Genomic DNA, 12,502 nt, shown 5'->3' with positions numbered 1-12,502 from the left:
TATTTTTTACATTGGTTACTGTTATTATTTGTATCCCCCTTAATAACAAAGTACTTGAAACCTTCAAGGACACTACAGATCTACAGGGTAGAAGATGTACTGCCTATATCTACACTGCTATTTGGGTAGAGATAAACAATATGAAAAAATAAGGGAGCAAAGCACCCCAAACAAACCAAAATGCCCCAATAATAGAATCCATTGACACCACAGTGGAAGAAGTTTCAGAAGAGATATTTAGAATGTACACAGTTAAACTGATCTGCAAGATAAAGGATGATGTAAGGTGTGAAATCAGAGAAAAAAATCAGGAGGTGAAAGATCACTTCAATAAAAAGATAGGGATCCTGAAAAGAAATCAAGTAGATAATTTCAAAATGAAGGAAAAAATTATCCAAATTAAAATTTCAATGGAAAGCATGATCAACAGTCTAGAACTTTTAGAAGACAGAATTTCAGGCAATGAAGACAAAATATATAATCTTGTAAATAAAGTTGACCATGGAGAAAAGATGTTAAGAGACAATTAACAGAACTTGTAAGAAATATGAGATAACAAAACAGACCAAATTTAATATTTATTGGGATAGATGAAGGCACAAATACAAACCAAAGGAAGGAACAACCTTTTTAATGAAATAATATCAAAAAAACTTCTCAAACCTAAAGAATGAAATGGAAAATCAAATACTTATAGGACCCCAAATATACAAAATATGCAAAATTACAACAGACCTACACCAAGGCACTTTATAATGAAGATGCCCAACATATAGAATGAGGATAGCATTTTAAAAGCTGCTAGAAAAAAGTGTCAGATTACATTTAGTGGGAAAACAACTTGCATCTCAGCTGATTTCTCAACCCAGACTCTCTCAAATCTAAGATGTCTTGGAATAATAGATATCAAGCCTTCAAAGAAAATGGATGTCAACTAAAGATAAAATACCCAGCAAAATTAAGCATCAGATTTGAAGATGAAATAAAAACCTTCCATGATAAACAAAAGTTAAAAGCATCCACAACTAGAAAGCCTGCACTACAGAACATTCTCAGCAAAATGTTCCATTAAGAAAAAAAATTAAGACTGAAAATCAGCAAAGGGAGGAACCACACTAAAGGAATATTCAATCAAAGGATAAACTAAATCAAATTAAAAGCCAGAAATAAATCAAAATGACTAGAAATACAAATCATATCTCAATAATATTAATGGCCTAAACTTATCAATCAAAAGACACAGACTGGCACATTGGATGAAAAAAAAAGAAGACCCAACAATATGCCCTTTCCAAGAGACTCACCTTATAGGCAACGACATTCACAGACTGAAGGTGAAAGGATGGGAAAAATCATATCCCTCACATGGATCATGTAAACAAGCAGGGATTTCTATCCTCATATCAGATAGATTTCTATCCTCATATCAGATAGTCAGAGTTAATCAGATAGGACAAAGAAGGGAATGATATATCAGCAAAACCTAGCAATTGTAAATGTTTATTCCCCCCAAAATGGAGCACATATGTACATGAAAAAACCCTTCTCAATTTTAAGAATCAGATAGATCAAAATACAATAATAATGGGTGACTTTAACATAACTCTCTTACCATTGCATAGATCCTCCAAACAAAAACTAAATAAATCAACTATAGAATTAATAATACAACCAATAGCTTAGACTTAACAGACATATAAAGGAGTGCATCCATCAATAATCAAATACACTTTCTTCTTAGCAGCACAGCCCTTCTCTAGAATAGACCATATCTTAGGTCATAAAGCAATTCATAGCAAATACAAAAAAAATGGAGATAATGCCTTTCATTCTATAAGATCATAATGAAATGAAATTAGAAATCAATGATAAAATAAAAAAAATAGAAGCTATTCTAACACCTGGAGACTAAATAATACACTATTAAATGACCAATGAATAGCAGAAGAAATCAAGGATTAAACAAAAAAAATGCTTAGGGGTAAATGAAAATAATGTTGCAACATATCAAAATCTCTGGGAGTGCTAAGAAGGCAGCACTAAGAGGAAAGTTCATTGAATTGAATTTATTCACTAAAATAATAGAAATTCAACAAATAAATAGCCTAACATTACATCTCAAAGCCCTAGAAGAAGAAGAACAAATCAACACTAAACACAGCAGAAGACAGCAAATAATTAAAATCAGAGCTAAAATCAATGAAATTGAAACCAAAGGAACAATGAAAATAAAAATCAAAAAACCAAAGAGTTGACTCTTTGAAAAAAATCAATAAGATTGATAAATTTTAGGCCACTAAGAGAATGAAAACTCAAATTGCTAAAATTTGTGATGAAAAAGGAAATATCACAGCAGACACTACTGAAATGTAGATGATATTCAGAAATTATTTTGAAAATTTATACTCCAATAAAATAGAAAATCTTGAAGACATCACCGAATTTCTAGAGACACACAACCTATCCCAACTGAATTAGGAGGACATACACAATTTAAACAGATAAGTTTCAAGCAATGAAATAGAAGATGCCTACTAACAAAGAAAAGCCCAGGACCAGACAGTTTCAGAGGAGTTCTATAAGAACTTCAAAGAAGAATCAACACCATTACTCCTTAAATTAGTCCATGAAATAGAAAAGGAGAGAACCTTCCAAACTTATTCTATGAGGCTAGTATCACCCTGATATTAAAACTAGACAAAAACACATCCAAGAGAGAAAACTTCAGACCAATATCCCTGATGATCACAGACAAAAAAATTCTCAATAAATTTCTGGAAAATTGAATACAAAGACATATTAAAAACAGTGCAACATAGATTAAGAAAAAGCACTTCACAAGACACAACTCCCTTCATATTCAAAACACTAGAAAAACTAGGGATAGCAAGAGCATATCTCAACATTGTAAAAACTATATATGCTAAATTCAAGGCCAACATCATTCTAAATTCAGAAAAAATGACAGCATTCCCTCCGAGAACTGGAAGAAGACAAAAATGTCCTGTTTCACCATTTCTCTTGGACATAATCCTTGAAATTCTAGCTAGAGCAATTTTACAGAAGAAAGAAATTAAATAGATTAAAAAAAAGAAAAGAAGAACTCAAACTATCCTTATTTGTTGATGATATGATCCCATGTTTAGAAGATCCTCTAGAAAACTTCTAAAACAAATATATCAATTGCATTTCTGTGCTTCAGTGATGAATTCACTGAAAGAGATTAGGAAAACTACACCATTTGCAATAGCAAATATTAAAATATTTGGAATCAATCTAACAAAAGAGGTGAAAAACATCTACGATGAAAATTATAGGACACTAAAGAAAAAAATTGAAGAGTATCTTATAAGATGGAAAGATCATCCATGTTCATGGATAGTTAAATTAACATTGTCAAAATGGCCACACTCTCAATAGAACTATATAGATATAATGCTTATCATTAAAATTCCAATGACATTCTTAATTGAAATAGAAAAATTAGTCATGAAGTTCATTTTGAAAAAGAAGAGATCTAGAATAGCCAAGCAATCCTTAGCAATAAAAGTGAAGCTGGAGGTATCCCAATAGCAGACCTTAAGTTATACTAAAGAGCTACAGTAACAAAAAACAGCATGGTATTGGAACCACAGCAGACATGAAGACCATTGGTACTGAGTAGAAGACACAGAGACAAACTTACATAAATACAGTTATCTCATACCAGACAAAGGTGCCAAAAACATACATTAGAGAAAAGATACCTTCTTCAATAAATGATTCTGGGAAAACTGAAAATGCATATGTAGAAAAATCTAATTGAACCTAAATCTCTCATCCTTTTCAAAACTCAACTCAAAGTGGATCAAGGACTTAGTCATTAGACAAGAGACTCTGTGCCTAATAAAAAAAAAAGTAGGCCCGAATTTTCACTATGTCGGCTTAGGAACTGATTTCCTTAGCAAGACACAAGCACAAGAAAGTAAAATCAAGAAATGAATAATGGGATGGGTTCAAACTAAAAGCCTTCTTCACAGCAAAGGAAACAATCAAGAATGTGAAGCAAGAGCCTTCAGAATGGGAGAAAGTCTTTGCCACATGTACCTCAGATAGAGCTCTAATTTCCAGAATAATATAAAAACTCAAAAATTGCTAACACACAAACAAACCCCAACAACAAATAATTCAATCAATAAATGGGCAGAGGAACAGAAGAGACCGTTCACAGATGAAGAAATACAATTGGCAAACAAATATATAAAAAATATTTAACATCTCTAGTAGTTAGAGAGATGCAAATCAAAACTATACAGAGATTTCTTCTCACTCCAATTGGAATGAAAATTATCAAGAATACAAGTAACAATAAACATTGGTGGAGACATGGGGAAAAAAGTACTATTGTACATTGTTGGTGGGACTGAAAATTGGTGCAGACATGGAAAGTGGTATGTAGATTCCTCAGAAAACAGATGGAACCACTATTTGACCCAGTTAACCCATTCCTCACCGTATATAGGAAGGACTCAAAATCAGTATGCTCGAATTAGGTGGCACATCAGTGTTCATAGAAGCTCAGTTCACAATAGCTAAACTATGAAACCAACCTAGATGCCTTTAAAAGATGAATGGATACAGAAAATATGGTATATATACACACTGGAATATTACTCAGTCTTAAAGAAGAATGAAACTATGGAATTTATCAGTAAATGGATTGAATTGGAGACTATCATGCTAAGGGAGATAAGCCAATCCCCCAAAATCATAGGCAGAATTTTTTCTCTGATATGAGGATGGTAATTCACAACAAAGGGTAGGGGTCTAGGGAAGAATAGATGTGTTTTGGATTAGACAGAGAGGAGTGAAGGGAGGGAAGGGCGTTTAGGAGTAGGAAGTGTAATAGAATGAATCAGACATTATTATCCTATGCGTATATATGATTACATGACTGGTGTAACTGTACAACCAGAAGAATGAAAATTTATACTCCCTGTATGTATAATATATCAAAATACATTCTACTATCATGAATAGCTAGATAGAACAAATAAAAATATATAATAAAATCATCTGAAGCAAATATTGTAGTACAAGTTTAAGATTTGAGAAAACTTCTATGTGTTTAAGCTATATAGGTAATAATAAACTTATAACCTTTGTCTATCAAAAAAATTCCTCTGAATAACTCTTGACAGGGCCTGAAAGATGAACAATCATTGAGAAGAACCATATTTCACCAAGAAATGTCTTTCTTGTATGCTCTCCATGCTGTCTGCTATTAGAGACATGTCACTCAAGGAGAAAACTGAGTACCAGTCAGCACTGACTTTTTTTACCTGAGCAGACCACAGAGGCTGTGTTTCCATGGGCACAGGCAGGAATGCCCAGGGCAGTCACAGGGCAATCCCACAGGAAGGACTCAGACCCTGAACAGTCGAATCGGTCTCTCCAGATCTCATCACCTCCTTCCACAAAATATGCTGCCTTTGGGGTGGAGATGGCGACTCCACAGCCCAGCTGACGGCAAACAACATTGGCATTGGCCATATTCCAGTTGGAGGCACAGAGTGACCTCCAGCCTCCAAAGGTCTTCATCTCCACTTGACCCTCACACTGAGAGCTGCCATTTTTCATGAGCCTGACTTCTGTGTACTCTGGCAGGAGAAGACAGGATTCCGGTAACATCTAACATTTGTTACCACAACAGAGTGTGCAAAAAGGTTAAGGTCCTGCTGTGGGTCTCACCTGAGCAGACAACTTGCACAGCCCCTCTATGGTGGCAGCTGCCTGCAGGACAGGGCACTCTGGGGCAGAACCAGAGCCCAGGCTCCCATCCCTTATACTGGAACTCTTCAGCCCAGACCTGTTCACTGGCCTCTCTGAGGGGCAGGTCCAAGAGAAAAGATGCTGCCTTGCCACACCCCAGCTCTGCACAGATGACCTGGGCAGTGGGTAATGTGAAATTTCCATAAGATACTGGAATCCATCCTCCTCCAGAATTCACCTCCACTCTCCCAGAGCAGGGTCCACCTCCTCCATCCAAACGCACAAATCCTTTGGAAGAAAATAACTAGTGCAATGAGTATCTAGGGTTGGAATTGGGAACTACATGTCACAGGAAATTCTGTGAAATTTTTTCTTTTCTCAGGAATGGGATGTGGAGAATAGATTCAAGTGTTGAAGTGGGAATTCTATGAGCAAATGTCTGAAGACAACTATAGGAGAAGAAATTTTGTAAGGTTGGTTCTAAATGGATGACTCAAGAAATTAAAATATATATATATATATATATTATGTGTATGTATTTTCTTTTATATGGACATATTATTCTTGTATTAAAATATACCTAATCTTGAGTTTGTATGTCTGTCTGTCTATGTCAGTCTACCTCCTATTTAATAAGCTATATATCTATCCATTAAATTTGAACTCAGTGTAGAAAAAAGACTAGGATTAAGTTTTCACTCTTTTATCCTCAGAAACTTTCAGTTCACAGGTAATAATTCCAATTAAGTAAACATCTGTTAAAGAATAAAAAAATTCAAAATTTAATAAAAAAATTGACAATTTATATTAATTTCCTATTTGGAGATGAGGAAAGAGCCCAGTAAACAGTGTGAGACAGAGATAGAAAGTAATTTATTGTGACTAAGATAATCTGGGTTCTTTATATCAGCCTTCCCATTAAAGAAGACAGAAAGAGAATTTATAAGTAGGATCAGCCAGGTGTGGAGGCCCATGTCTATAATCCCAGAGCCTTTGGAGGCTGAGGCAGGAGGATCATAAGTTGAAAGCCAGTCTGTAAGCAACTCAGTGAGATCCTGTCTCTAAATAAAATACAAAAAAGGATTGGGGATGTGGCTCTTGGTTGAGTGCCCCTGAGTTCAATCCCTGGTATCACCCTCCCCCCAAAAAAAGAAGTAGAATCAGAAGTTATTAAGAGATTTGAGCATGCTTATTTGTCTTTTTGTTTTGTTTTGAGGGATTTTTTTTTACTAAGTGGAGTTCCAAGAAGCCATTAGATGTCTATTAAAGTTGATCCTGAAATGATTTTGAGTATGGGTTCAGACATTTGGGGAGGTATCTGACTACAAATATGGAATTATAATGTAATAGTAAGTTTATGTCCTGAAGAAAGAAATCCTTTCTCTGGAATAACATGTTCAGTAATTTTTCTTCTCAAAGTAAGTTATCAAAATGGAATTTACCTAATATGGGTAAAAATGCTTCTGATCGCCCACCATTCACTGCTATTTAGAGAACTTAGGGTTCATGGGGACCTCGTAGTCCTCTGGGGTTCATTTGTCTCTTATTTCCCCAGGATCAGATACACACTTTTGGTTCTTTCCATTCTCTTAGGCAGTGGAGAATACCTGAGCAGATGACACCTGCGTCCAACTGATGAGTGCAGTAGTGCTGCCCCCAGGCGTGAGAAGGGCACTTCCATATTTAGTCCTCCTCTCCTGTGCACTTCAGTTTCTCCAGCCAAATGGGCCCTGATCCCTCCCCAAACTGTATAAAGTGTGTGGCATCGAGGGCCACTCCACAGCCCATTTGTCTGCACACCACGTGAGCATCGTTCAGGTCCCAGCCATTTTGACAAACAGTGCCCCAAAAATGCTGGTGAAAGATCTCCACTCTGCCTGCACAGCGGCTACCCCCATCCACCAGATGGAGCTGTGGAGTCCCTGAGGAGAAAGAATCATGCCAATGGTTATATTTATGATGAAAATGAGAAGGGTCTTCTTGTCATGTGGTACTCCTTTCCCAACCAATCAGTAGACCCACTTTTGGATTGCAGAGCTTGCTGTGTAGACATGGAGTTGTTTCTACCAGTGCAGCAGTTATGTTTCAATTCCTACCAAAACAACTAGGAGAATTAATTGTGTAAAAACAAGAAATGAGATTAAACACAACATAATCTAATTAGATGCCTCATGTAGACGTTATTATATAATTGCTATCAGAGTTAAACTTATTTTCAGAGTTCTTCATAAGATCTGATAACACAATTCTAGAAATGTTAAGTTTCCTACTTTAAGTAGCTAAAAGTGTCTTTTCTGAGTGATTTCTATGTGTCAATGTAATGGGCCAGCATCTGGTTGGTTTACTAAAAAGCACATACACTTGAGTACCAATTGTCTGAGATGTGGAACAATCAGTGCACAGGGGATGGAGTAAGGAACTGGGATGAGATCATCAGAAACCTCAGGTGACAGCCATGAATCCAGGAGAAATCATAATCATATGGTTGGTCATTGAGACTAGAAAATGAATGGACCATTGTTTGCCTCAAAATATTTCACTAGTAATTTTATGCTTCAGAGTTCAGATTCAATATGTAATGTCAAAACTTGACTCACTTTAGGTAGATTGAGCAAGTTCCCCCCAAAAAGATCATGTCAGATATTGACATTGCTCAGTTGACAGTGGTAACCATAGAATATTACTTTTCCCTCCAAACAAATTGAATCTATACTTGGACTTTTTTTTTAGGAGTTGCTATTTTTCAAAACTAGGAGTTTATGGTAAGGAAGGGCTGACTTGACTTTTGATAACAAAACACCTGCAGGGATATTATGGGCTGCTTTGTCAATATTCTTTTAACCTCCTTGACAGGAAGTGAGGAGTGCAGTATAGCCAAAATACTGCCCCAATCCCAGCATGTTTAATAGCAAGAGAAAGGAAGTGCAACTGGTTTCTTTTTAGCCAACTGACCCTCACATATCTGGTGGATTCACAAGTTAGATGACTTTGAAAATGTGTCTCCAATGCAAATACTTTGGCTGGGAGAAATTTTTGACACATATTTTTCGTTGGCTTTATTATATTTCCTTTACTAGTACTTAATTAATTTGTTTTTTAATTTTTCAAATGGATTTTTTTTCCATCTTCTTTCTTATTCCTCTCCTCCTTTCTCTTAATTGTGCTGGTGATTGAATCCAGAGGTACTTTACCTTTGAACCACATCCCCAGATCTTTTAAATTTTATATATTTATTTATGTTGAGAAGGGATCTCACTAAGTTGCTTAGGGTCTCACTAAGTTTCTGACACTGGTGTTGAACTTTTAGTCCTCCTGCCTCAGCCTCCAGATTACAGGCCAGTTCCACCATGCCTGGTTAATCCCCCCTGCCTTTTTTTTAACAAATATTTTTCTTCTTTTTTTATTCCACTTCTTCCTTCCCTTTTATTTTCCATCTTCAATGTTTTTTTTTAAATTAATTTCCTTTTAGTAATTTTTGTTTGTCTTGTTCATTTTATGTTTGTTCTTCCCTTTATCTATTGTTACTGCTGTTTTAGTTGTTGTTGAGTGTAATTGATTATTACTATATTTCTATAGCTTGTTTGTTTATTTATCTATTTATTTATTTATTTATTTCTGGGGATTAAACCCAAGAAAACTTAACCACTGAGCTACATCTCCAGCCATTCTTTTGGTATTTTCTTTAGAGACAAGGTCTCACTGAATTGCTTAGGGCCTCTCTAAATTGATGAGGCTGGCTTTGAACTTGCAATACTCCTGCCTAAGCCACATTAGCTGCTGGGGTTATAGGTGTGCACCACTATGCCTGTCTGGCTTAGTTTTATGTTGTGTTTATTGCTGTTTTCTTCTTTCTGAGTTATGGTGGTGATCAGGCAAAGAACCTTGAACATATTGGGTATGTGCTTTGCCACTGAGCTATAACTTCAGCCAATCTAGAGAAGTTACACCTTAATGAAGCCATGACCTAGTCCTTCCTGCTGAAGCTTCATGGATATTTCAACTTAATGAATAGGGAAGATAGAAATCCACAGCTGATGAATCAATTATAAGTAGGCATAATCCTGCTCTAGGACAATCTCCAACTTAATAACACCAGAGAGAAATAATTCAAATGTAGTGGAAAAAGTGCCTTGAAGGACCTCAGCACAGGTTGCTGTCATATTCCCTTGGTCCAAACACTAAAAACAATACTGGAAAAATAACCACAGAAAGATTTCCCTACATTCTATGCTGTCTATAACAACATGCCTGAACTTACAGAGATATCTTGTATGAAATCTACAGAGAAAGATGTCTTGGGCTCTGACATAATATCTAGAGTTTCAAAACCCATTATTATGAGACAAAGAAGGCACAGAGAAAGAACCTACAATGTTCTTTAGAAGGCACATCTGGGGAAGCAGTATAGGTAAGTAAGAATAGAGAGTCTGAGGTTCAACCAATAATTTGTCTAAAATTTATAAGTTGAACAGAGAAACTGCAAAGCTGTAAGACAGAATAAGAGGAACAAATAAGGTAGAATGATCATATGAGGCAAAAACAAAGTAGAAAGCTGAAAGTTCCTATTTCCAGGGATATTTTAGGCAAGATCATCATTTAAGTATATGGTGGGGGAGATCTGAGAATTTGTAAATTAACATGTTACAGAGAGAGAAGTACACTGGAATATAGGACCAATGTCTATGGTCCCTCAGAGGCTGGATTAAAAATTCAGAGATTAGCAGGTTAATTTCACATTATAACAAGATATAGTACTTGTCCAAGATACAGTAGCAGTCCTTGCCTATTCTTGTGCAGGCAGGCAGGAGTTAGGTAGATGACACAACCATTGTTGTCGGGGACTGATGGAAGAGACCAGGGAGTTTAGTGAACTTGAAGGGGGAGGATTATAATAGGGCACCATGTTGTCTAATCAGGGTTAAAAAAAGTGCAATCATGAGGAGAGTGGAAATCTAAAAAACTAAGAAAGGAAAACATTATGAGAATGAAATATCTGGAAAAGGAGCATCATGAATATGTGCCATAAGGAGAAGGGGCAATAGTAGACAAGTGAACAATGCAATCAAGATCTCAAGCTGGAGAGCTAGTGATGGTCAAAATTGTAGCCATACATGGAGATGGGGTGGGAGGGAGTGCTTCAAAAGGAGAAAGTCAGGAATGGAAAGGCCAGGATGTTATCTCAGTTGTGGTCAAGGATGTTGGCAGCACCAGGAACAGGAGACAGAGGAGCCTGGTGAGCCTGAGACTGCAGCCTTCCTGGGTGAGGAGGACTGGAAGGCTGCAGAGTGACAACAACAGAAGTGAAGGTTGGTGCCACCTCATGGGGCAAATTTCAAGTAGCTGGACATGGAGAAAAAGAAAAGAAATTGTTAAAAATTACAAAGCACAGCAGAAACATTTTAAGACTAGGGTGAATAATTGCAATCTTATTATAAGATTTGACCTAGAAATAAAAATCTTTGCTGAAAGGGAAGCATAGCTCCTCCAAATGATAAGAACATCATTGTTTTCAGAGGACAGCCAGTTTTTAATTTTTTTATGAGAATAAGAAACTGAAGGGGACATTACAGGCCTTAAAATTTAGAAGATGATAAGCTCCAATTTCCAATAGGCCCCATGGAATGTTTTCTGGGAGAGGGATGAAGTGGGCATATTAGTTTGCAGTAGGATGTGGATAAGGGTTCAGATGAGGTAATATCAACCAAGACTATTGGGACTATGAGGAGATAAATTTAAAAAATTACAGGATACCCACTGCTCATCTCCCAGTAATTCCCCATAATATAGAGATGAGAAGATTAACAAACAGCTTTTCAACAGGATTGTTACTGAGGCTATGCCTTGAAGGCCTCAAGCTCTTCTTCCCCATCCAGGTAACCATGCATCACTCTCTCCTTACCCTCCTGCTCTGTTCATAATGGTATTTTATCCCTACCTCAAGGTCACCATTCACCTCCCTCCTCAGTATTTACACTGATAAATAGTCTACTTTCTTCTTTCACTGGACCTCTACTCCTCCTTTAGGTCTCAAACTAAAAATGATTTCTCTTTTCCCCAAAGCACAAATTTCAGCAGCATCTTCATGACACTCAAATTTATGCATGGTTGTGCCTCCAGGCTGGAGTGCAAACTCCATGAGGACAGGGGCAGTGATTTTTTTCTTGTGTCTGTGCTCTTACTGGAATTAAGTTTCTACCAAAAGTCACTTCATTTCTTTCCATCAACAAAATGACCTGAGAGGTTGTCTGTCTGGTGTAGCTGGATTTCAGAGTAAACAGCTCAATATATTTGACTCCCCAAATTGCCTCCCACTCACTTGAAAGTTTGAAGGAAATGAAGTGTTTACTTCTAACCTCAGTTTCCTCATCTGAAATAAATTATCACCATGGTACATATCATTAGTTGATTATGATAATTAAGCCACATTACATGTGGTGGGGTAGGGTGTGGGAAAATAGTGATAGCACATAGTAAGCAATGAGTATTACTGAGATGCAACCATTCACCCTCTCACTAACAAAATATATGTTGATTAATATAATCTAAGACAGCATTACCTAATTGCTAAGAATGTTCATCAGAGTAAAACTTCATGCTGCCATATGCTCAGTTCAATCTCTGGTAATTTTCACATAAATTGCTATCATTGCAGATTTTCTTAGAGTTGGATAAAGTAATCTCTATCCAGTATTCATTGTGTAGACTTATTTCAACTAATTCATTATATTTGAAAATATGAAACTTTCCTATT

General features: G+C 36.3%; 1 protein-coding gene across 1 annotated transcript in view; it reads right to left on the bottom strand.

Moving 5' to 3' along the window:
- The window catches only part of LOC107154877 (antigen WC1.1-like), a 41,233-nt gene extending 31,149 nt beyond the window's left edge, over positions 1 to 10,084 (bottom strand). The window contains exons 1-4 of the mRNA XM_048787560.1: positions 10,010 to 10,084; positions 7,359 to 7,401; positions 5,731 to 6,039; positions 5,322 to 5,639 (exon numbers count right to left, since the gene is read on the bottom strand). Coding sequence (XP_048643517.1) covers positions 5,322 to 5,639; positions 5,731 to 6,039; positions 7,359 to 7,401; positions 10,010 to 10,084 — 745 coding nt within the window. The remainder of the gene's footprint in view (positions 1 to 5,321; positions 5,640 to 5,730; positions 6,040 to 7,358; positions 7,402 to 10,009) is intronic.
- Between the last annotated feature and the right edge of the window lie 2,418 nt (positions 10,085 to 12,502).

The sequence above is a fragment of the Marmota marmota genome, unplaced genomic scaffold (genome assembly GCF_001458135.2).
Source record: "Marmota marmota marmota unplaced genomic scaffold, marMar, whole genome shotgun sequence".
Lineage (NCBI taxonomy): Eukaryota > Metazoa > Chordata > Mammalia > Rodentia > Sciuridae > Marmota > Marmota marmota.
This window is presented reverse-complemented; position numbering and strand designations above follow the sequence as displayed.